Here is a 21,743-nt window from a genome sequence, read left to right as displayed (position 1 = left end):
TTGGCATCAGGTGGCAGGACCGTATCTCCAACACAGAAGTCCTCGAGGCGGCCAACATCCCCAGCTTGTACACACTACTGAGTCAGTGGCGCTTGAGATGGCTTGGCCATGTGAGCCGCATGGAAGATGGCAGGATCCCCAAAGACACATTGTACAGCGAGCTCGCCACTGGTATCAGACTCACCGGCCGTCCATGTCTCCGCTTTAAAGACGTCTGCAAATGCGACATGAAATCCTGTGACATTGATCACAAGTCGTGGGAGTCAGTTGCCAGCGATCGTCAGAGCTGGCGGGCAGCTATAAAGGCGGGGCTAAAGTGTGGCGAGTCGAAGAGACTTAGCAGTTGGCAGGAAAAAAGACAGAGGCGCAAGGGGAGAGCCAACTGTGTAACTGCCCCGACAAACAAATTTTTCTGCAGCACCTGTGGAAGAGCCTGTCACTCTAGAATTGGCCTTTATAGCCACTCCAGGCGCTGCTTCACAAACCACTGACCACCTCCAGGCGCTTACCCATTGTCTCTCGAGATAAGGAGGCCAAAGAAGGATTTGAAGCGATGTTGCGATTATGCCACTGTCACAGGCTAAAGCTGGCATTTTGCAGCCTTGTCCTATTTAACTGAGCTCTGGCTCCATATCCTCTTCATAACAATGACGCTCACTTCCACTTCCATAACATCGCTCATGTTTGCCCTGGCTCAGCCCATTTGCAACGAAGACCCCATTCATGGCTTTTTCACTTCCAGACTCACTGAGGAGAATTTTTACAAGGGTGAGTGTGTGGGATTGAGTGCAGGTGAGGGGTTAAATGGGGAGTAAGTCCAATAGGGTCAGGAAGCCGGCTCCAACCTCCCAACTTCCAGGTTTTACTGAGGTGCAACAAGGCACCACAGGCCAACTCGCTCCCAGGAGGCAGATTTATATTTTAAATATGTTAATGAATCTGGAAACCTCTGATTTAACCTGTTTTGTGGGTTTTACTGTGGGCTTCCCATGACAAGGCACTTCCCCTCGCCTCCATCGGATCCCCCTCATAAAAAGACTCCCAGGAGCTGCAGTATCCCACTAACCACCCCCCCCCGTAGCTCTAATCCCCCTGACCCTGGTTGTGGTTTGGACCTACCTGGTCCTGCAGCTTGCTCGGGAGTGCTCCACATCTGACTGGAAGCTGATCCTGCCAATCAGGCTGTGTTCTAGGCAGGGAACCTGTCTGGGATAAAAGACACATGCTGTGGAATTAAAACTCCACAGTCTGCAGGGAAACCCAAACTTCAGGATGTCCTATCTGAAACTCCGCCCCCATCTACATTACCAGTCCTAGTAAATATCCAGGCCAACTATTCCAAAGCTCTCCTGGCCAGTCTTCTATCCTCCACCTTCCATAAACTTCAGTTTGCTGCCGTGTCCTTAGTTGCACTGAACTCTGTTCACCCATCACCCTGTGCTCACCGACCTCCATTGGCTCCCTGTCTCCCAATATGTCCAATGTAAAATTCTCCTCCTAGCATTCAAATCACTTTGCAGCTTTGCCCCTCCCTAACTCTATAACCTCTTCCAGCTTTACAACCCTTCTGACAGCTTCTGAATGTGCAACTCTGGCCACTTATAGGAACTTAGAAACAGATGTAGGCCATTCAGCCCCTCGAGCCTGTTCCATCATTCAATGAGATTATGCTTGATCTGTAACCTAACTGCATCCACCCACCTTGGCTCCATATCCTTGGCAAGGAAAAATCTATTGATCTCAGATTTAAAATTAATTAAACTAGCATCTACTGCCTTTTTGCAGGAGAGAGTTCCACACTATCCTTTGTGTGAAGTGATTCCAAACTTCTCTCCTGAATGACCAGGCTCTGATTTTAAGGTCCCTCGTTCCAGACTCTCCCACCAGCAGAAAAGGTTTCTATATACCCTATCAATTCACTTCAAAATCCTTAAAACCTTAATCAAATCACCCCTTAACTTCCTATATTCTAGAGAATATAATCCTAGTTTCTGTAATCTCTCCTCATAATCTAACCTTTGGAGCCCTGGCAACTTTCTGGTGAATCTGCACTGTACTCCTCCAACTCCTTTAGTCCCAACATTGGCAGCCGTGCCTTTAGCTATCCAGGACCTAGAAGCCCCGAATTTGCCCCCCAAAACATTTCTGCCTCTCCAACTCTCTCTCCTTCTTTAAAACCGTCGCTCAAATTTACTTCTTTGACCAAGCTTTTAATCATCTCTCCTAATATCTCTTTCTTTGGTTTGGTGTCAATTTCTTTCTGATTATGCTTCTGTAATGTACTGAGACATATTTCTACATTAAGGGCAATATATAAATGGAAGTTGTTGGCATGAATAACTTCTATTGGTGGGATTTGAGGTCAGATTCTCATTGTACAAGTCTTCAAAGAAAAAAAGACAGTACTCTTTGTCCTTTTCTCAACACTGCTCCCAATTCCGCGACTTCAGCCTGGATTAAGAATGGCACTAAGATTTAAAAAATGACAGGTGGAATGACTTTGAGTGCTTGGGCAAACTTGAATTTTTAATCAATTTTCTTTCTCAAATCCTCTAATTTTCTCCCTCTCTGCCTCTCCTGACAGTCCTTCTCTAAAGTAGAATTAAATGGGCACCAGTTGTCTTGTGGAGTTTGTCCAAATGACCGCTATTTCTGTTGTGTACCTTGACAGGGAATATCCATAGCTTGTAAATATTGTGGAGGGAATCATACATGAGCCTGGTCCTGTTTCACCAGGCATCACACAGGTACGCTTCTCGTAGGAGTTGTTGTTTAGCAATAAGGAACAGGAACTCTTGATTGATATGGCACTGCATGGACCAATTTCTAACCTCCATGTCTGAGCCACACAGACCAAAAAAGATTCCAGGTTGCATATCTGGTTTCTGCTGTCATCCTGGAGCATTGGCTCCCCCAACTGCCACAAGGAGGGCACCTCCACGTACACCTGAATCAGGCATTGGGCAACTTATATGCATGTGCAAGGGCCTAACACCTACTTGAGGCACCTCTCTAAGATTGCTTTGCCCTGAGGCATTCCACATCAGCTCCATTTGCATTCAGGGAAACTAGCCCCAGAGATCGCCTGTGACTAAGAAGGTAAATAATTTACCTGAATATGGAGCCAGGAGGGTCAGGAGCGTTCCTCTCGGATCTAATAGCTGCTCCCAATCCCATGCCCCATCACCACTGTTCTCCACTCAATTCTCAATCACCGTTCTCTTCTCTGCTCCTGGTGCAACCTGCATGATTCTCCCACCCTGACCCCTGATCTGAGCCCTGACAATACTTACCTGAAACTTGGGGCAGGATTTTGGCTCTAATATGGGGGGTGGGGGGTGGTAGAGGGGTAGGAACAGAGGCAGGCCAGTGCAGAATTTCCTGACACTGGCCAGCGTGCCAGTACCCCACCATGGTCCTGACTCCCAGCCATTTTCCTAGGGATGAACGGCGGGTAGCTTGTTAAGTTAATTAAAAGGTCAATTAAGGCCATTGATCAAAGGCTGACTGGAGTTTGGGAGCACAGCATGTACCTGGAGGTGCCCTCCTTGTGGCAGTTGGGGGAGCCAATGCTCCAGGATGACATTGAGGCCCCCCACCGCTGCCTATATGGCCACAGCGGCAGAGGGGTTTCCCCTGTATTGGCCCTCCAGCTTTGAGAGCCTGCCTGCCATCCTTAATTGAATTGCCAGCATGCCTGCTGGCCACAAATTGGCCAATCCAGCAAAGATCGATGTTGGTTTACCGGACCCAACATGATGTGGGTTGGTACCCACATTTGACCCTGACATTGGGGTCCCAACCCAAAATGGAAAGTCTTGCCTTTGGAGACCTCTTCACTGGTGAGCTTCTTCATGCTACGTCAGCAACACTGAAATGGGATTAGAGGACAAATAACTGGGAGGCTCAAGCCTCATGATACAGGTGCAGAGATTGTGAATTAAACCCCACCGTTATGGGCCCTAAAATGGTTAAGTCCAGTTTCTAGGTCTTTAGACTTTATGGACTTTTTCTAGGACTTTATGATGGAATAATTTGGGAGGTTGTAGGCAATTTGAATTTATTAATATATTCAGGACGTGATTCATGAATTTTTCTTTTTAGAATATCAATCAATTGAAAGTAGTTAGGTTCAATATGTTCTAATTATTGTAGCAGAAAATCTGAGCTAGTGAGTATATAAAGCAGGCCAGTTCTGAGCTGAACACAGTGAGGAGACACAGTGGAGATGTGGCTGCAGGATGACAAGGATTGGGTCCTGAATAATGAGGGGTATATAACATTCAAGAAGAATAGGAAGCTAGGTAAAGGTGGAGGTGTAGCACTGTTAATTAAGGATAGCATTGGTGCTATAGTTAGAGATGACCTTGGTTCAGGACACAAGCAATTCAGCCATAATCTTATTGAATGATGGAGCAGACTCAAGGGGCTGAATGGCCTACTTCTGCTCCTAACTTGTATGTTCGTATGAATGAATGAAAGGCATTGAATTTGATCCATGGTGAAAGGAAAACTTTTCTGCAATTTACCCAAAGTTTTAGCCATTACTTGTCATAATTAGAACCAATTTCAATATTTTACAAGTAAACCAGCTATAATATTTACTGAGTCCAATAACCCACAGATCAAGAAGAGTTATGCTATGGAATAGAACGTGTTCTTGTTATTTACGAAAGCAAGAGAAATACATCTATGGCTGAAAATGAGTAAAAACTGAAAAAGGTTCATGGGGGACATATGGAAATGATATGGAAAAGATCACAACAGGTGTGAATTCAATTCAAAAGGAACATTTCCTGTTTCTGCCTTTAAACAAAATCTTCTGTGTCTTTTGACAGATCACTTGACTATAGCAGTTTGCATAACCACATAAATTTCAGTAATAAAGGTGACTATCCAGTCCACTGTGTTTGCACCAGTTTCCATACTCGAGCTAATCACTGTAATCTGTTGTGGGACCAGTTTAAGAGCAGACCACCTTAAGGAGCTGTAAGTGAAGATCACTGGAGGAAGTGATGTCACGTCACACATGACCCAGGCAGTTATGGGGGGTGTCCAACAGGGCATGACGTGTTTAGATGTAGCTCGTGCAGTAATTGTTTGTATATATATGTTCCAGTTAAAGTATAATAAAATCCATGCTTACTTTGGATATTACTTGTAGCCCTGTGAGTCTTACAATAGATCGCGTGCCAAAGGATCAGTATTACATAATCTTACTCCCCTATTCTTTCTCTGCACTTTCTAAATATTTCACGTGGTCCTATTTGACCGATATGAGCTTCTGACCAATATGCACTTCATCTCCAACACACCCGACTTCTTCCTTTGTACTGTCACCTGTCTCCACCCCACCTCAGGTCATCTGCTGTTGAAACCCCCATCTGTGCCTCTGTTACTTCTAGATTTGACGATATCAAGGCTTTCCTGGCCGACCTTCCAACATGCACCCTCTATAAATTGAGCCCATCCAAAACTCTGCTGCCTGTATCCTAACTCACACCAAATCCAATTACATATGAACATACGAATTAGGAGCAGGAATAGGCCACTTGAGTCCTCGAGCCTGCTCCGCCATTCAATAAGTTCATGGCTGAACTGATTATTCCACATTTCCACCTACCCCCGATAATCTTCCACTCCCTTGTCAAGAATCTATCTACCTCTGCCTTAAAAATATGTAAAGATTTACCCACCCCTGCTCCTGTACTCTACATTGGATCCCTATCCGGTAACATCTCAATTTTAGAATTCTCATCATAGTTTTCAAATCTCTCTAGGCTTCGTCCCTACCTAACTCCATAACCTCCTTCAGCTCCAGAACCCTCAGAGATATCTGCATTTCTCCAATTTTAGCCTTGTGAGCATCCCAATTTTAATTGCTCCACCACTGGTGGCTGTGCCTGCAGCTGTCTAGGCCTTAAGCTCCAGAATTCCCTCCCTAAACCTCTCTATCTTCCTTTAAAACACTCCCTAAAACCAAACTTTTCTGCAGCTGTCCTAATATGTCCTGAAGTTGCTAAATTTTGTTTGATATCATTCCTGTGAAGGACTTTGGGACATTTCACCAAAAACGTGGCAATGAAGTGGGCCGAGACAGGTGGTGGTGAGGTACAGCTGGGTGATGTCCGCATACATGTGGAACCTATCAGGTATTGAACAACTGGTGAGTGCTTTCAAAGAATGTAGTACATTCACAAAGGCTTTCTAAAAATAATTATTTCACACAACAGAAAATAAATCAGTTTTTGCAAAATATATGGGTAAGTTTCAGTATTCAATTGATTTTCTCGGAATGCATGGGTTCACAAAAATGTGAAAAATTACGTTCCAAAAATGATCAGATTAGGCTGTTAGTAGGACAGCAGAGATCAACATAAAGTACACAGACTACACACAAATAATACAAATCTGCACCATTTACTCATTTTCTTTCATATGCACAGCAAAAAGCTACAGCACAGAACAAAAAAAAAAATGCAGCAGAATGCATACAAATTTGAACCAATTCCTAGAGAAAAAAGATTAAGAGATTATGGCCTGGTGCTTGCACTTGATTGCGCCATTTCTTTTAAAGCACAATTTGCCTGAATTTGCCATAACCAGTGCAAAAGATTGTGGTATTTTACACACCATTTGTGTCCAATGCAACTTGAGTTTTCACGATCTTTTGTGCTAGTTTTAAAAAAGCACGCTGAAAGTAGGCTCCGCCCAGAATACTGGCTGCAACCCCAGGATGAATTAATCACAATTGGGAATTTTCACTAATGGTGCTAGTTAGCAGGTCTTCAGGGAGGCTTTAAACTTAAACTGATTCTGTTGGACACAAAGCCATTGAAAGGTATGGTTTAAAAGTTTTAAAATATAATTTTAATTTACTAAGAAACTGACCATTGTACCCCCATATAACTTGAATTTGTATCTTGCCTTTAATGTAATAAAATGTCCAGGGCACTTCACAGGCACATTACAAAAAACAATATATGACATGAGGAGATATTAGGTCAGGTAACCAAAAGCTTTGTCAAAGAGGTAGTTTTTAAGTAGTGGCTTAAAGGAGGAAAGTGAGGTAGAGAGACAGGGAGATGTAAGGAGGGAATTCCAGAACTTCGGGTCTAGGCAGCTGAAGGCATGGCCACCAATGGTGGAGCGATTAAAATCGGGGGTGCTCAAGAGTCCAGAACTAGATGAGCACAGATATCTCAGGGGGTTGTGGGGCTGAAGGAGATTACAGAGAGAGGGAGGGGCAAGTCCATGGAGGGATTCAAAAACAAGGGTATAAAACAATATAACTCGAAAATACCATATATTTTTTTAAACAGTGAAATTCAGTAATTTATAAGTCAAGTTACTTACATGTCATGAATTGACGCCGATTAAAAATGATTATTTATGATAAACCTATCTTCAGCTGTTTTAAAAAACTTCAGCAAGTTACCATTTATAAATATATGAAGGAATTGCTTTGAAAGTAAAATTAATTTTTTTTAAATTGCGTTTCAAAACACTGCTGAATTGTGCTGGTTGATGGCAGATTTTGCATTTGGTGATATGTAAATGAGTTGAGTGGAAACTCGGCAGGAAAACTAAACACTTTTTAAAACGGGTGCAATTTTGGGTACAATTTACGCCAGAATGAGCAATCGTGCTCAAAGGGTAAACTACCCCATAATTTCATGTGATTTTCATACAGGCAAGTACATTTAATGAAATTGTTCATTATAAGAAAAACAAATTAGGAGATGATGTTGCATTAAAATATTCACTGACTGCTACATATTGCACTGATAGATTGGGAATTAAGCTATTTTCGTATATTGGCTTTGTTGACTAGCTGCATTAAATTCTATCCATTTCATTCACAAATGCAAAACAGTTGGGAAAACTAACCACATAGAAAACAAATAAAAGGTTAATATCTTGCAAAATAAAGAATGGACATTTATACTGCACCTTTCGTAACTTCAGGACATCCCAAAGCATTTCATAGTTAATTAAGTAATTTACAAGTGTAGTCACTGCTGCAATTTCCAACAACAATTTGCATTTATATAACAGTTTTAACATGGTAACATCTTAAAAGAGATGTAGAGAGGCGAAGAGGTTTAGGGAGAGAATTCCAGGGCTTGGGACCCAGGCAATGGCGAAGCACAAGAGGCCAGAATTGAAGGAGCAGAGGTCCCAGAGGAGGGTTGGAGGAGGTTACAGAGATAGGGAGGGGTAAGGACGTGAAGGGATTTGAAAACAAGGATGAGAATTTGAAAATCAAGGCATTGCCAGACCGTGAGCCAATGTAAGTCAGTGATCACAGGGATGATGGTCTTGGTGCAAGTTAGAATATGGGCAGCAGAGTTTTGGATGAGTTCAAGTTTATGGAGGGTGGAAGATGGGAGTTCAGCCTGTAGAGCATTGGAATATTCAAATCTACCAGTACCAAAGACATGGTTGAGGGTTTCACCAGCTGATGAGCTGAAGCAGGGGCAGACCCGGGCAATGTTAGAGAGATTGGAAGTAGACTGTCTTGGTGATAGAGTGGATATTGGTCAGAAGCTCATCTCAGGTTCAACTCGGATGCAAAGGTCGGTTTCATCCTCGTGCAGGACCCAGAGAGAGGGATGAAGTTGGTCACACGGAGTTTGTAGTGTGGACTGAAGACAACGGCTTCAGTCTTGCCTATATTTGGTTGGAAGAAATTTCTGCTCATTACGTATATTACTGTTTGGTTATTGAAAGTCATTAAACTATTTAGTGTATGTAAGATAAGTATAATTCGATATCTTTTTTAAAACTAGATTTTATATTTTTCAAACAATGTTATCAATATTTACAGGGAGGTGGAAGGGAGCAGAGGTGCGTGTTTCTGGGGGGCATGGGTGGGGATCTGGAAACAACGGGAATGCAGAGGTCCTGCCAAATTTAATGGCAGGTCCTCATTATTGTTTCTTCTTACTCCATTTCCCATCCAGCAGTTGGCCGGATTCAGAATCTGGTCCACTGCCGAGTGAGTAAGCTAGTGGTATATAGCCACAGTACGGGACAGTCCCCAGGTAACCAAGGAGCATCGCAAATTGGTGTGGGGAAGGATCTGACCAGAAATTGGGGTGGGGTGTGGTGGAGATCATCAGATTGGTAAGGAGGGGTTGATGTTGGACCAATCATGAAGAGGGGAGGGGAGATGGGTGATATCAACAGGTTTGTAGAGCGATGGAGGGTTGTCAGCCAATCACAGCAGAAGATTTGTTTGGGGGGAGCCGGAGGGAGCACTCTTGAGCCTCTTGGCTCATAAGCAGTGCTATACCTTGCCTCCTGGAACTAGCTGCTCCCACCTCCATTTAGTCGCCAGGTTTTCAGAGTCCAGGGAAATCCAGCCAGCCAGCATTGAGCCTAAATCGCTGCAATATATTGCAAATGCAGCCTCATTTGAATAGAATTATGGACCAACCCCACCTCTACCAGAGTGGGTTACTCTGTGCCAGATAGTCACTACAATTACACTGTAAGTAGGCCCATTGGGATTATGTTTCACAAATTCCCAAGTTAATCTCCTCCAACCCTCTCCTTCTTGTTGTAGGGGTGTTAAAATTACCCCCAGTGAAATTACAGTTCGAGAGAAGTCAGAAGAGCATTGTGTATATTGTTTTTATTATAATCAAATATTTCAAGTTCACTGAACTGTATAACCTCTGTTCAGGAGTGTGGCAATTATGTTATTCACCTTTACCCACCACAGAATAAAGTTATTTTCGTTGAGTAAGAAAATGACAATAAATATATTGCCTTAACCGTTGTATAGTAGAAGCCCTTATTACAAATTTGCAAAAGGATATTTAATCAATCAGCGCTTAAAGGTTTTAACATAGACATTTACAGAACTGCAAATAATATTTTTTGCCTCAGGAGAGTGTAACTGTAGGAACAAACATCTCAGTCCCCATCACCCTGGTAATGTTGCTCCCCAGAGCTGTAACAACCCTAACATAATCACTGCCAGACAGAAAATAGCAGGCATTTTCAGACATAGCAGTTTGTACTGAACTCACTGATTGATTGTTTTTATTGTCAGTAGTTGGCTTGGTACAACTCATAATATTCCATTCATGTACTTTAAGCATTGAAGTTAAACCAATATAAAAGCTAAAATGATCAAAAATGAGAAACTTACTAAATTTTACAGTACTTATTTTATTTGTATACAGAATCGCTACAGACGAGACACCATATTGCTGATGCATATAATTTGTTCCATTTTCTTTTGCTGTTTTTGCTTTAAATATACCAAACAAATCTTAAGACCAGTTTACAACACTGAAATGAATTACATAACTAGAAAAAAAACTATCAATATATTTTGTGTGTTTCTTTGCAAATCATTTGCATTGCTATCTCTTACAATATCTGGAAGGCATTTTTAGAATCAACATAGAAAAAAAAATCAGTGCTCAAGCTGAGACAAAATAGTCAAGGGCTCTAAAATAGTGATTATTTCAAAGTAGCATGAATCCTGTCTAAATAACTAGATTCTTGCACATTGTCATATGATTCACCCTGAAGCAATATTGATTCCAATGAATCATTGAAAAACATGTAAATTCTTAGAATCTTTTTTCTCTTGCTTATCTTATGAGGACTATAAAACTTTTTTTTTTCTGGGAAACAAATACATTTCATCATATTTTGATGTCTAATATTATTCAAAAAGTATAATAAAAAAAAACTTAGTATCTATTTTGGAGAATGGCACAGCAACAGTATTGGAATCATCATAGGTTAATTGTTTCTACACCCTGGCTCTTGTCAGAACTAATTTTCACCAGTTCAGCTTAGCAGTCATTTGTAATGCCTATCAGAGACCTGTTTTTGCTTTAAACATACCAAAGGCAACTGATGTCATCCATTTGGATTCCCTGGGGATGCAATTTTTCTTGGGGGGGATGCAATTTTTCTTGGGAGGAGCACAAAACAGACGATGGCAAATCAGCAGCCTGTCTTACACTCCACCTGATTTTTGGTTCCAAAGTATTTGCTATCGTTCGTTTTGTGCTATCTTCCAAGAGAATCTTCATCTCCTGTGTTTCAGACAGAAGATATTTACTCAGATCAATGCTTTTCCAAAAAGGAATTTTGGCTCTGTAATTCTTAACATGCACAACTGCATGCAATCAAGGGTGTGTTTACATCATGCACAGTTATTCACACTTCCTGTTTACACTGCTTGGCATCTGCCTGGCTGGAACTTCAACTGTCCTGTATAACAGAGAACTGGATATGTCTGAATAGACATATGCCCAGAGCTCTCCCCATAACAATTAGCTTGAATGTCAAGAAAGCAGGGAGGGGAGAACTCTCTTTAAACATTTTAATTGAGGTTAAGTAGATTTACAAAACACCCAGGGGATCCACTGCACTGAATTTACTCTCCATGTGGTGTCAAATGGAAGCAATGTGAGACTACCCAATTCAAAGATGTTTCACTTTGTTCTGGAGTCAGGTTGGACTGGATTTACACTGTAAACTGGACCTTGGAATGAAGCTCAAGTCAGGCCACAAGGATGCTACACTTGCAGCGTGAAGGCAGCTTAAACCATATATTTTACTTTAAATTATTTTTTGTGTCTGTTTTTATTTTGCATTTCTATGTGGACAGGAATGGTAATACATTCAGTGCTCAATTTGGTGAGGTGCATTTAAGTAGCTACTATTGATTACAGCCAATGTGTGCATCATTTGTTTCAAAGTACTGTAGTCCTGTCTCAAAAATAAAACACTGTGCTCCTTTCCACACAAGTTGTATAAACATAAATACCATTCTCTATTTTGATCAACAAAGTACAATTTATGTGGCAGGAAAAATACTTGCTTGCTGGAAAAAGTCCTTTTATTTCCAAGTATAGCACCTTAATCCCTTGGCCACCTTTAAACCATTTCTGTAATATGCTGTGTTCCAAAAATGACATGCTTTTGTGATCCAACAGGCATGAGGTTTGAAAGATTTCACAAACAAGGGATTCCAGTCTAGGTATTGCTGGGGCACTGATTTTCTTCGCAGGCAGTTAGAACAATTGTGTTAAGTGTATCTTTACACCAGAAGCAACATAAAGTTTGCTAGATCATGAAAAGCTAACCTCTCGAAAAAGCATTTCCAGAATTCTGTCTGTTCATCATAAGGGATGTCAAGTGCCACATGCAAGGTTATGAGCTGCAAATTGAAATTTGATACACAAAAAAACACTAATTGTCTACACAAAACAGCCAAAACAGCCAAATCATTACAAAATGCACCATGCAATAGGTGTGAAGCTGGTGATTTTACATGAAAACCAGTGGCTTAATGACCACCACAGAAGTGATGTTATTTCAGCAATTTACAAAAATGTTTATAAACAAAATTATGAAAATTATATTCTAGTGTCTACTTAAGTGTCCAAGACTACAATGTCAAGAGGTGCCATGATACAATGATCAACCCAATGACTGCTGGGGAAATATGCATTAAAATATAGAATAAAGGTAGATTGGAAAAGGCATGTAATTTAACCATTGTGCTATGTCTAGAACAGTGTGTTCAGTCAACTAGTCTTAAAAGATATCTGTAAAATTAACTTTCTAAACACTCCTAGCATCTTCCACTATATGCAACAGACATCAACATCAAACACAAATAAAATCTGATTGTCCATACTCTGCCCATTTTGTCTTGGTACTGCATTTTACAGATTAGTTGTAATAGCACTGACACATTGTACAATGACTAAAGATATTCATTCTTACAACATAAAATTCACCTCCATAAAAATTGGAATGAAAGTTGCAGAAAGAGAGTTTTGGTTCTAAGAAAACACAGGGTGCGTCCATTTACTTCAGCCGACAATGTTTGCCTGAGACAATACAAGCAAGCAGACACATTGCACTTAATGACACAACTCTGGGAATTGCGTGCTCACATCTATTGGAACCATCGAAATGCTGCTCCTGAAGGAAGAATCACCTTCTGAAAACAGAAAAAAGAAAAAGGAAATAATTACCAAATATAAGAAATAATCAGCAGTAACTGTTAACAATCTGCATGCAACGTGAAATCCTGTTACATGAAATACCTTAAGGACAAGAGGTTTTAACAAAACTAAACTTGATTGTCTAGACTAGACCAGGGTGACTATGCTATTTCTCTGAATAACCACTCAAATTTTACAACAAAAAAAACAAATTAGTACATAGGATGCACATATTCCTGAATGAGCAGCAACAATAATCATCAAAATTTCCAGTCACAAATCTGCTACCAGCAAATATCTGGATTTCCCCTTTGCAACACAATTTGCACTTACATTCCAATGTCTGACAGACTGCACCGATCACTTTCTTTGGCCTCCACCAGAAAATAGAACAGGTACTAATCCTGCCCATTGGTCAAGTGTATTCTTTTTTGGGTTGTTGATAACTTTAAAAAAAAATCTATATTAAATATGCTATACAATGTCCAACTGGCCTCCAGTCCAATTATAGCTACAATGACTTAGAGTGCCTACTTGTTCAACAGTTGGACAGAGAAGGTCAGCTTCTATTTGGCTGCTACTAATGTCCCCAGACTGGGAAACCAGATAGTGGATCAGTCTTTTCACTAAGTCTCCCTTTATCGATAAATATTCCTTCTTTCCAAACTCCAGCGATTGAAGTGGAAGAAATAATTTACGATTGGTGGTAAAAATGGAGTTGTATGACACCACTCCTGGTTACCACCAAGAAAATGCTGTGACAACAGCCTATACTATTTTGAACCTTCCAATCTTCCTTACAATCTTCTCCCCTTCTCTTTCCTCTCAGGAAGCTGTGATTCATATCAGGGAGAGGTGTGCCTTTCCATAGAAGGTGGGAGCCCTGCACCACCTCGTCAAAGTGATGATTCTGCATGCAAGAGCTTATTTAGTTTATGAAGGTATCACAGTTGAGCCCGCCACCTGCTGCCACCACCCCCCACCCCAATCCCCGAGCTAATAACTACACATACAAACTTGAATCTGAGATCATTGTTCAAACACGCAAAAATCCATGCAAATTTACCTGTCCTTATCCCAGAAATGTCAACCTAAACACAGTAGAATGGCTACCTCAGCACAGTACCACACAGTTAGAGCAGCTGTAACTTTAAAAAAAAATCAGATTTGCATACACATAGTTTCAACAGTAGTAATTTCACCAATAATAATCCTTGTTATTGTAGTCTTAGTGTTCAACAAGTGAATTAGTTATTTATCGCAGTCCTGAAGAATTAATATATCAAAGATTCTTCTAAACCATAGCGATAACGCTCAATCTTAAATTCACCCAGGAGTAGTGAACAAATGCTTAACAGACCTTTATTTAAATGTAAAGGCAGGAGGACAATAAGTAATCCACTTCTTTTCTTCTAATGAGGTGTTCCCCACACTTGAGTGGTAGTTACGTAGCAACAGAATTGTACTTATCCAGGAGATAACCTGTCAAGGTGATGCCTCATAGGATACAAATGCTACATAGGTGAAGGCATTTATCTTCTGTGATGGGCACTAAATTCCAGTGCTAAATTGTTCCTAATCAGTAAAGTTTATCTAAATATACCATTAAAAATGTTAAAGCACTGTGTTGCAGATCACTGTGTGATACTGATATCACTTCGGTCAAGGACACAGCCAGAACTTTGGCAGTCTGGCCTTCAATTGCCCTAAGTAGACAAGTTTGGTCTTTAGATAACAGCAGAGTAATGGATATCAATAGTCATCTGTAAACTCTGTTAAAATAGATTGGCCTATTTCTCCCTCTTTGTGGATGATGAATTGGTTCAGAGATCTGAGCCCAGATTATCGGTAAGCAGAAGAATGAAATGGACTCTCTAAAATTAGATTGTATTTGAGTTTTGTCTAGAATGTTATATTCATTTGTAGAAATGTTGTGTCCTCATACAACTAAGTGTCCATTATAGTGAACTAGATCCAATGTGTTATAAAGTTATTGTATAATTAATTCAAGCTGCAATATCCTTACTATAAAGGAAGCAGCTGACCATGCTAGAGCTTGCTTAGAAATTATTCTCTCTCCCTATTAAAGGGCTAGCGTCACCATTTTCAGACACTGCTCATTCCTGGAACAGCCTGTGAAAATACTATTCAAACATAAGAACTTAAGAAATAGGAGCAGGAGTGGGCCATTCAGCCCTTCATTGCAAAGTCAGTCACAAGGAAAAGCTCTCAATGTATCTGATGTTTACTTATTGCTGCATAAACTTTCTTTCCAATTGCAGTTTAAGATAGTAAAGATGCAATTAACAATGCAATAATGTTGTTGTGGCACTGATTGTGTCACACCACTGAAAAGGTGCTTTGCCATGACAGCACCACTCCTTTAATGTAATGTAATATAACATAATTTCATTTTAGCATGAGCTTAATATCAAAAGTAAAAGTTTCAAATCACAACAAATTTCAGGAGAGCTAAAGATGCCTGCAGGCAGGCACTGCTCAAGTTTGCCTAAAAAATGAAGTTTAAAAAAAAATATTTTTCTTGCCAATTTCCCTCCTCCACTCCTTGAAAGAGGTGACTCCTTAGGGTTCCACAGGTACAGATTGCTTTGCCCTTGTCGAAATGGCCATTATTTCTGCATGAGCTTCAACAGTAAGCGCTGATGGACTATTCAATCATGACAAGTACTAAAGCTAAGCCTGATCTTGACCTCATTTAATATCCACCCACATGCAATCGCAACAGAGGTTTGATTTCCCATCTCTAACCCAAGGGTGCTGCAGTTATCTGTAGCACACTCCTGAGATCAGCTGACTCAGCACAGACTGAGAATTGTTTCCCATTTCTTTGCCTCAGGGACTTGCTGAGCGACTGGCGGAGCCTGACAGTGTTGTTTTTAACATTAAGGGAAGATGGACCTCAAGAAAATGCTTCACAAAACTACCAAAATGAAGACATTTAGAAATAAACTTATCAAGGCCAGAATTCTGCCCCTTTATAGTTAATGAGGAGGTAAAATTAGAGAGGGTTGGGGCCGACCATGACTCATGGCCCTCCTGCCTTGGGCGCTATGGCGTTGGAAGGATGAATGAGAACGGGCAGAGACTGCTTGAGTTGTGTACCTATCATAACCTCTGCATCACCAACTCGTTCTTTCACACTAAACCCTGTCACCAGGTTTCATGGAGGCACCCAAGATCACGTCGTTGGCACCAGCTAGACCTCATTGTCACAAGGCGAGCCGCCTTAAACAGTGTTCAAATCACACGCAGCTTCCACAGTGCGGACTGCGACACCGACCACTCCCTGGTGTGCAGCAAGGTTAGACTCAGACCAAAGAAGTTGCATCATTCCAAGCAGAAGGGCCACCCGCGCATCAACACGAGCAGAATTTCTCACCCACAGCTGTTACAAAAATTTCTAAATTCACTTGTAACAGCCCTTCAAAACACTCCCACAGGGGATGCTGAGACCAAGTGGGCCCACATCAGAGACGCCATCTATGAGTCAGCTTTGACCACCTACGGCAAAAGTGCGAAGAGAAATGCAGACTGGTTTCAATCTCATAATGAAGAGCTGGAACCTGTCATAGCCGCTAAGCGCATTGCACTTTTGAACTACAAGAAAGCCCCCAGCGATTTAACATCCGCAGCACTTAAAGCAGCCAGAAGTACTGCACAAAGAACAGCTAGGCGTTGCGCAAACGACTACTGGCAACACCTATGCAGTCATATTCAGCTGGCCTCAGACACCGGAAACATCAGAGGAATGTATGATGGCATGAAGAGAGCTCTTGGGCCAACCATCAAGAAGATCGCCCCCCTCAAATCTAAATCGGGGGACATAATCACTGACCAACGCAAACAGATGGACCGCTGGGTTGAGCACTACCTAGAACTGTACTCCAGGGAGAATGGTGTCACTGAGACTGCCCTCAATGCAGCCCAGCCTCTACCAGTCATGGATGAGCTGGACATACAGCCAACCAAATCGGAACTCAGTGATGCCATTGATTCCCTAGCCAGCGGAAAAGCCCCTGGGAAGGACAGCATTACCCCTGAAATAATCAAGAGTGCCAAGCCTGCTATACTCTCAGCACTACATGAACTGCTATGCCTGTGCTGGGACGAGGGAGCAGTACCCCAGGACATGCGCGATGCCAACATCATCACCCTCTATAAAAACAAAGGTGACCGCGGTGACTGCAACAACTACCGTGGAATCTCCCTGCTCAGCATAGTGGGGAAAGTCTTTGCTCGAGTCGCTCTGAACAGGCTCCAGAAGCTGGCCGAGCGCGTCTACCCTGAGGCACAGTGTGGCTTTCGTGCAGAGAGATCGACTATTGACATGCTGTTCTCCCTTCGTCAGATACAGGAGAAATGCCGTGAACAACAGATGCCCCTCTACATTGCTTTCATTGATCTCACCAAAGCCTTTGACCTCGTCAGCAGACGTGGTCTCTTCAGACTACTAGAAAAGATCGGATGTCCACCAAAGCTACTAAGTATCATCACCTCATTCCATGACAATATGAAAGGCACAATTCAACATGGTGGCTCCTCATCAGAGCCCTTTCCTATCCTGAGTGGTGTGAAACAGGGCTGTGTTCTCGCACCCACACTTTTTGGGATTTTCTTCTCCCTGCTGCTTTCACATGCGTTCAAATCCTCTGAAGAAGGAATTTTCCTCCACACAAGATCAGGGGGCAGGTTGTTCAACCTTGCCCGTCTAAGAGCGAAGTCCAAAGTACAGAAAGTCCTCATCAGAGAACTCCTCTTTGCTGACGATGCTGCTTTAACATCTCACACTGAAGAATGCCTGCAGAGTCTCATCGACAGGTTTGCGTCTGCCTGCAATGAATTTGGCCTAACCATCAGCCTCAAGAAAACGAACATCATGGGGCAGGATGTCAGAAATGCTCCATCCATCAATATTGGCGACCACGCTCTGGAAGTGGTTCAAGAGTTCACCTACCTAGGCTCAACTATCACCAGTAACCTGTCTCTAGATGCAGAAATCAACAAGCGCATGGGTAAGGCTTCCACTGCTATGTTCAGACTGGCCAAGAGAGTGTGGGAAAATGGCGCACTGACACGGAACACAAAAGTCCGAGTGTATCAGGCCTGTGTCCTCAGTACCTTGCTCTACGGCAGCGAGGCCTGGACAACGTATGCCAGCCAAGAGCGACGTCTCAATTCATTCCATCTTCGCTGCCTTCGGAGAATACTTGGCATCAGGTGGCAGGACTATATCTCCAACACAGAAGTCCTTGAAGCGGCCAACATCCCCAGCTTATACACACTACTGAGTCAGCGGCGCTTGAGATGGCTTGGCCATGTGAGCCGCATGGAAGATGGCAGGATCCCCAAAGACACATTGTACAGCGAGCTCGCCACTGGTATCAGACCCACCGGCCGTCCATGTCTCCGTTATAAAGAAGTCTGCAAACGCGACATGAAATCGTGTGACATTGATCACAAGTCGTGGGAGTCAGTTGCCAGCATTCGCCAGAGCTGGCGGGCAGCCATAAAGACAGGGCTAAATTGTGGCGAGTCGAAGAGACTTAGTAGTTGGCAGGAAAAAAGACAGAGGCGCAAGGGGAGAGCCAACTGTGCAACAGCCCCAACAAACAAATTTCTCTGCAGCACCTGTGGAAGAGCCTGTCACTCCAGAATTGGCCTTTATAGCCACTCCAGGCGCTGCTTCACAAACCACTGACCACCTCCAGGCGCGTATCCATTGTCTCTCGAGATAAGGAGGCCCAAAAAAGAAACCCAAGGGTGCTGCAGTTATCTGTAGCACACTCCTGAGATCAGCTGACTCAGCACAGACTGAGAATTGTTTCCCATTTCTTTGCCTCAGGGACTTGCTGAGCGACTGGCGGAGCCTGACAGTGTTGTTTTTAACATTAAGGGAAGATGGACCTCAAGAAAATGCTTCACAAAACTACCAAAATGAAGACATTTAGAAATAAACTTATCAAGGCCAGAATTCTGCCCCTTTATAGTTAATGAGGAGGTAAAATTAGAGAGGTCTGTTTTGTGAAACTGAACTTATTTTAAGAATATGCAATACAATTTTAATTTTAGACAATTAGACATTAAGAACATCAAATCCTTTATTAGTGCAGACCAGTATCGTGAAAGATTTGAAAATATGTCATTGATAAAATTCAGTCGCTTCACACGACAACTGCTTTATTTTCAATAACATACTTTACAACAACCAAGTTTCATAGTTCCTTAACATGCCTACTAGTCTGGGTTCAATGGTACAAGGTTTGGTAACAATTATTAACCCTTTTTACGACCATATTACAAGTACCATAATACTTGAGTATGAAATAGGGAAATGCTCAATTATGAATCATAATTTAAGAATGCACTGTTAGGACCAGGTGAGAAAGGGGTCTAGGATTCCCTCTCCGGGTACTGCCTGTGTGGAGTTTGCCAGTTCTCCCTGTGTTTGCGTGGGTTTCCTCCGGGTGCTCCGGTTTCCTCCCACAAGCCAAAAGACTTGCAGGTTGATAGGTAAATTGGCCATTATAAATTGTCACTAGTGTAGGTAGGTGGTAGGGAAATATAGGGACAGGTGGGGATGTTTGGTAGGAATATGGGGTTAGTGTAGGATTAGTATAAATGGGTGGTTGATGTTCGGCACAGACTCGGTGGGCCGAAGGGCCTGTTTCAGTGCTGTATCGCTAATCTAATCTAATCTAATCTCAGTTCAAACTCTTCGTAAAATTCAGAAAAACCCAGATTGCCAAGCAGGTTAGTCATGTGACTAGCTGGTCTGACCATGTCTGTTGTGGATTCTCTTGCCTTAGCCGACCCTGGAATGTCTTTTCTTACATACAATACCTGGTGCTCAAAGTCCATTGTGGGTTAAATTGGAGGAGGGACTAGCCCCTTTGTCCGTCCAAGCACTGTCTGCTAGTATGCAAATGTTTTTTCCAGTCACAGCTAATCTGTTTAACAAGTCATTTCCTTGCTCCAGCAACAGTTTAAAATCAATGTTCATGTGACAAAATTAATATGCCTCATTCTTGGCAGGTGGGGAATCTGCAGGACAACTGCATGAAGTACACATTATAGGATGTACCAATGACTTTATATAACTAGTCAGCACCTTTTCTTAAATCAAATATTGTCATGGAAATTAATAAGTATAAATTTTCAATTAATGTTTATTTAAATTTACCATAGCATCCAATATAACGATTACAAAATAATCTTTTAAACCCTTCGTCTTTAATTTTAATTCTAATTATGCCATGTTCATCCAGATTTTTATGTCAGTCCATGGCTCCCACTAAATTCCCACCATCTCTAATCAGGGCCTGGAATTTCTGCTAGGTTGCAGTGTTTATTTCAGCATAATTCACCCAAAATTAACCAAAACAGTGCAAGAGATGATGTGAATTCAAGCACAAATTATGTTCGGTGCAAATCAAGTTTCTGGGATCTTTTGCGCTGGTGTAAAAAACATTGTATTAGAAGCCGGTCCTGCCCACAAAACTGGCCAACCTTTTAGACTGAATCAATCATCATTGCTAGTTTTGCCAGTCTTCGAGGAGGCTCTTAAAATTAAACTGATTCTGAGTGCAAGGATACTAATAAGTACCTCTTAAAATCTTCTGAATATAATTTTTTTAGCTAAGAAACTAACTACTTTGTTACGGCCAAATGGGAAGAGGATCACAGTCACACCCCCTCTTGCTCTTCCTCTTATTTGACCACAACAGGGTTTATTCCTTTTGTCATGCAGGCCCCCACCTGATAAGAATGAGGCATATTAATTTTGTCATATGAATCTTGATTTTAAACTTGCTGGGAAAAAGAGAAGGCCTGTTACAAGGGCTGCCAGACACTTAGCTGAAAAACATTTGCATACTAACAAGCTGTGCTTGTTGAGACAAAAGGTTCATTCCCTGACACATTCAACCCACAATGGATTTTGATCACCAGACATTGAAGGTGTAAGGAAGAGCATTCCAGAGACTGCTAAGGTGATACAATCCACAAAAGCCAGGACTGGTTAAACCAGCTGGTCACATGACTAACTGGCTGGTCCAGGGTTTTTGAACTAGCCACAGAGTTTTTGAACTGAAGAAAGACTGTTTGCTCCTGGAGTGAGAAGATCTCTCCTGTCTGCTCCCATCTCCTTACAAGCTTCTGGACCCACTGAGGATACATGAACTTCAAGACAGAAAAGTCTCCTACATCGAACAAAGTTTAAGAAGAATATTGGGCCTAACAAAAAGCAAGACCTATCTACAATCAAGGACTTTACAGCGAGCTCGAAGAACAGTAACCAAAACCATCTTCAGATATTGCCTCAAACTTTTCCACTGTATTTCTTCTGCTTCTTTTCTGTCTCTATCTGCATGTGTGTATTGCGTATACATGCTAGTGTGGGCACGTCGCGTATCTGTCGGCATTCACCGAATTAGAGTTTAAGTCTAATAAAGTTCAACCTTTTTTCTTTAAACCTAAGAAAACCTGTTTGGTTAGTTTCTTTGTCTTATAATTGGAAGTTAGTGAACAAGGATTCACTAAGGGGGGAGCTAAAAAAAACAGTGTGTTTAAAATTAAACCCTGTTACGGTATGACCAGGTGAAGGCAGAGAGGGAACCCTAGACCCCTTTCTCACCAGGTTGTAATACTTTTTGAACAGTAGTTATGCTTACCATCTCCATGAGTGTTTTACCTTTTTCCTTTACTGTGATCGTGAAAGAACCAATCGAACAG

General features: G+C 41.9%; 1 protein-coding gene across 7 annotated transcripts in view; it reads right to left on the bottom strand.

Annotated features, from left to right (window-relative positions):
* Positions 1-10,209: 10,209 nt before the first annotated feature.
* The window catches only part of LOC137375609 (CXXC-type zinc finger protein 5-like), a 42,867-nt gene continuing 31,333 nt past the window's right edge, over positions 10,210-21,743 (bottom strand). For all 7 annotated transcript variants that reach the window (XM_068042986.1, XM_068042983.1, XM_068042984.1 and 4 more), the window contains one exon: positions 10,210-12,988. In XM_068042986.1, coding sequence (XP_067899087.1) covers positions 12,944-12,988 — 45 coding nt within the window. In that variant the 3' untranslated portion in view covers positions 10,210-12,943. The remainder of the gene's footprint in view (positions 12,989-21,743) is intronic.

The sequence above is a fragment of the Heterodontus francisci genome, chromosome 12 (assembly GCF_036365525.1).
Source record: "Heterodontus francisci isolate sHetFra1 chromosome 12, sHetFra1.hap1, whole genome shotgun sequence".
NCBI classification, from domain to species: Eukaryota; Metazoa; Chordata; class Chondrichthyes; order Heterodontiformes; family Heterodontidae; genus Heterodontus; species Heterodontus francisci.
The sequence above is the reverse complement of the archived record's forward strand: the minus strand, read 5'-3'. Positions and strand labels throughout refer to the sequence as shown.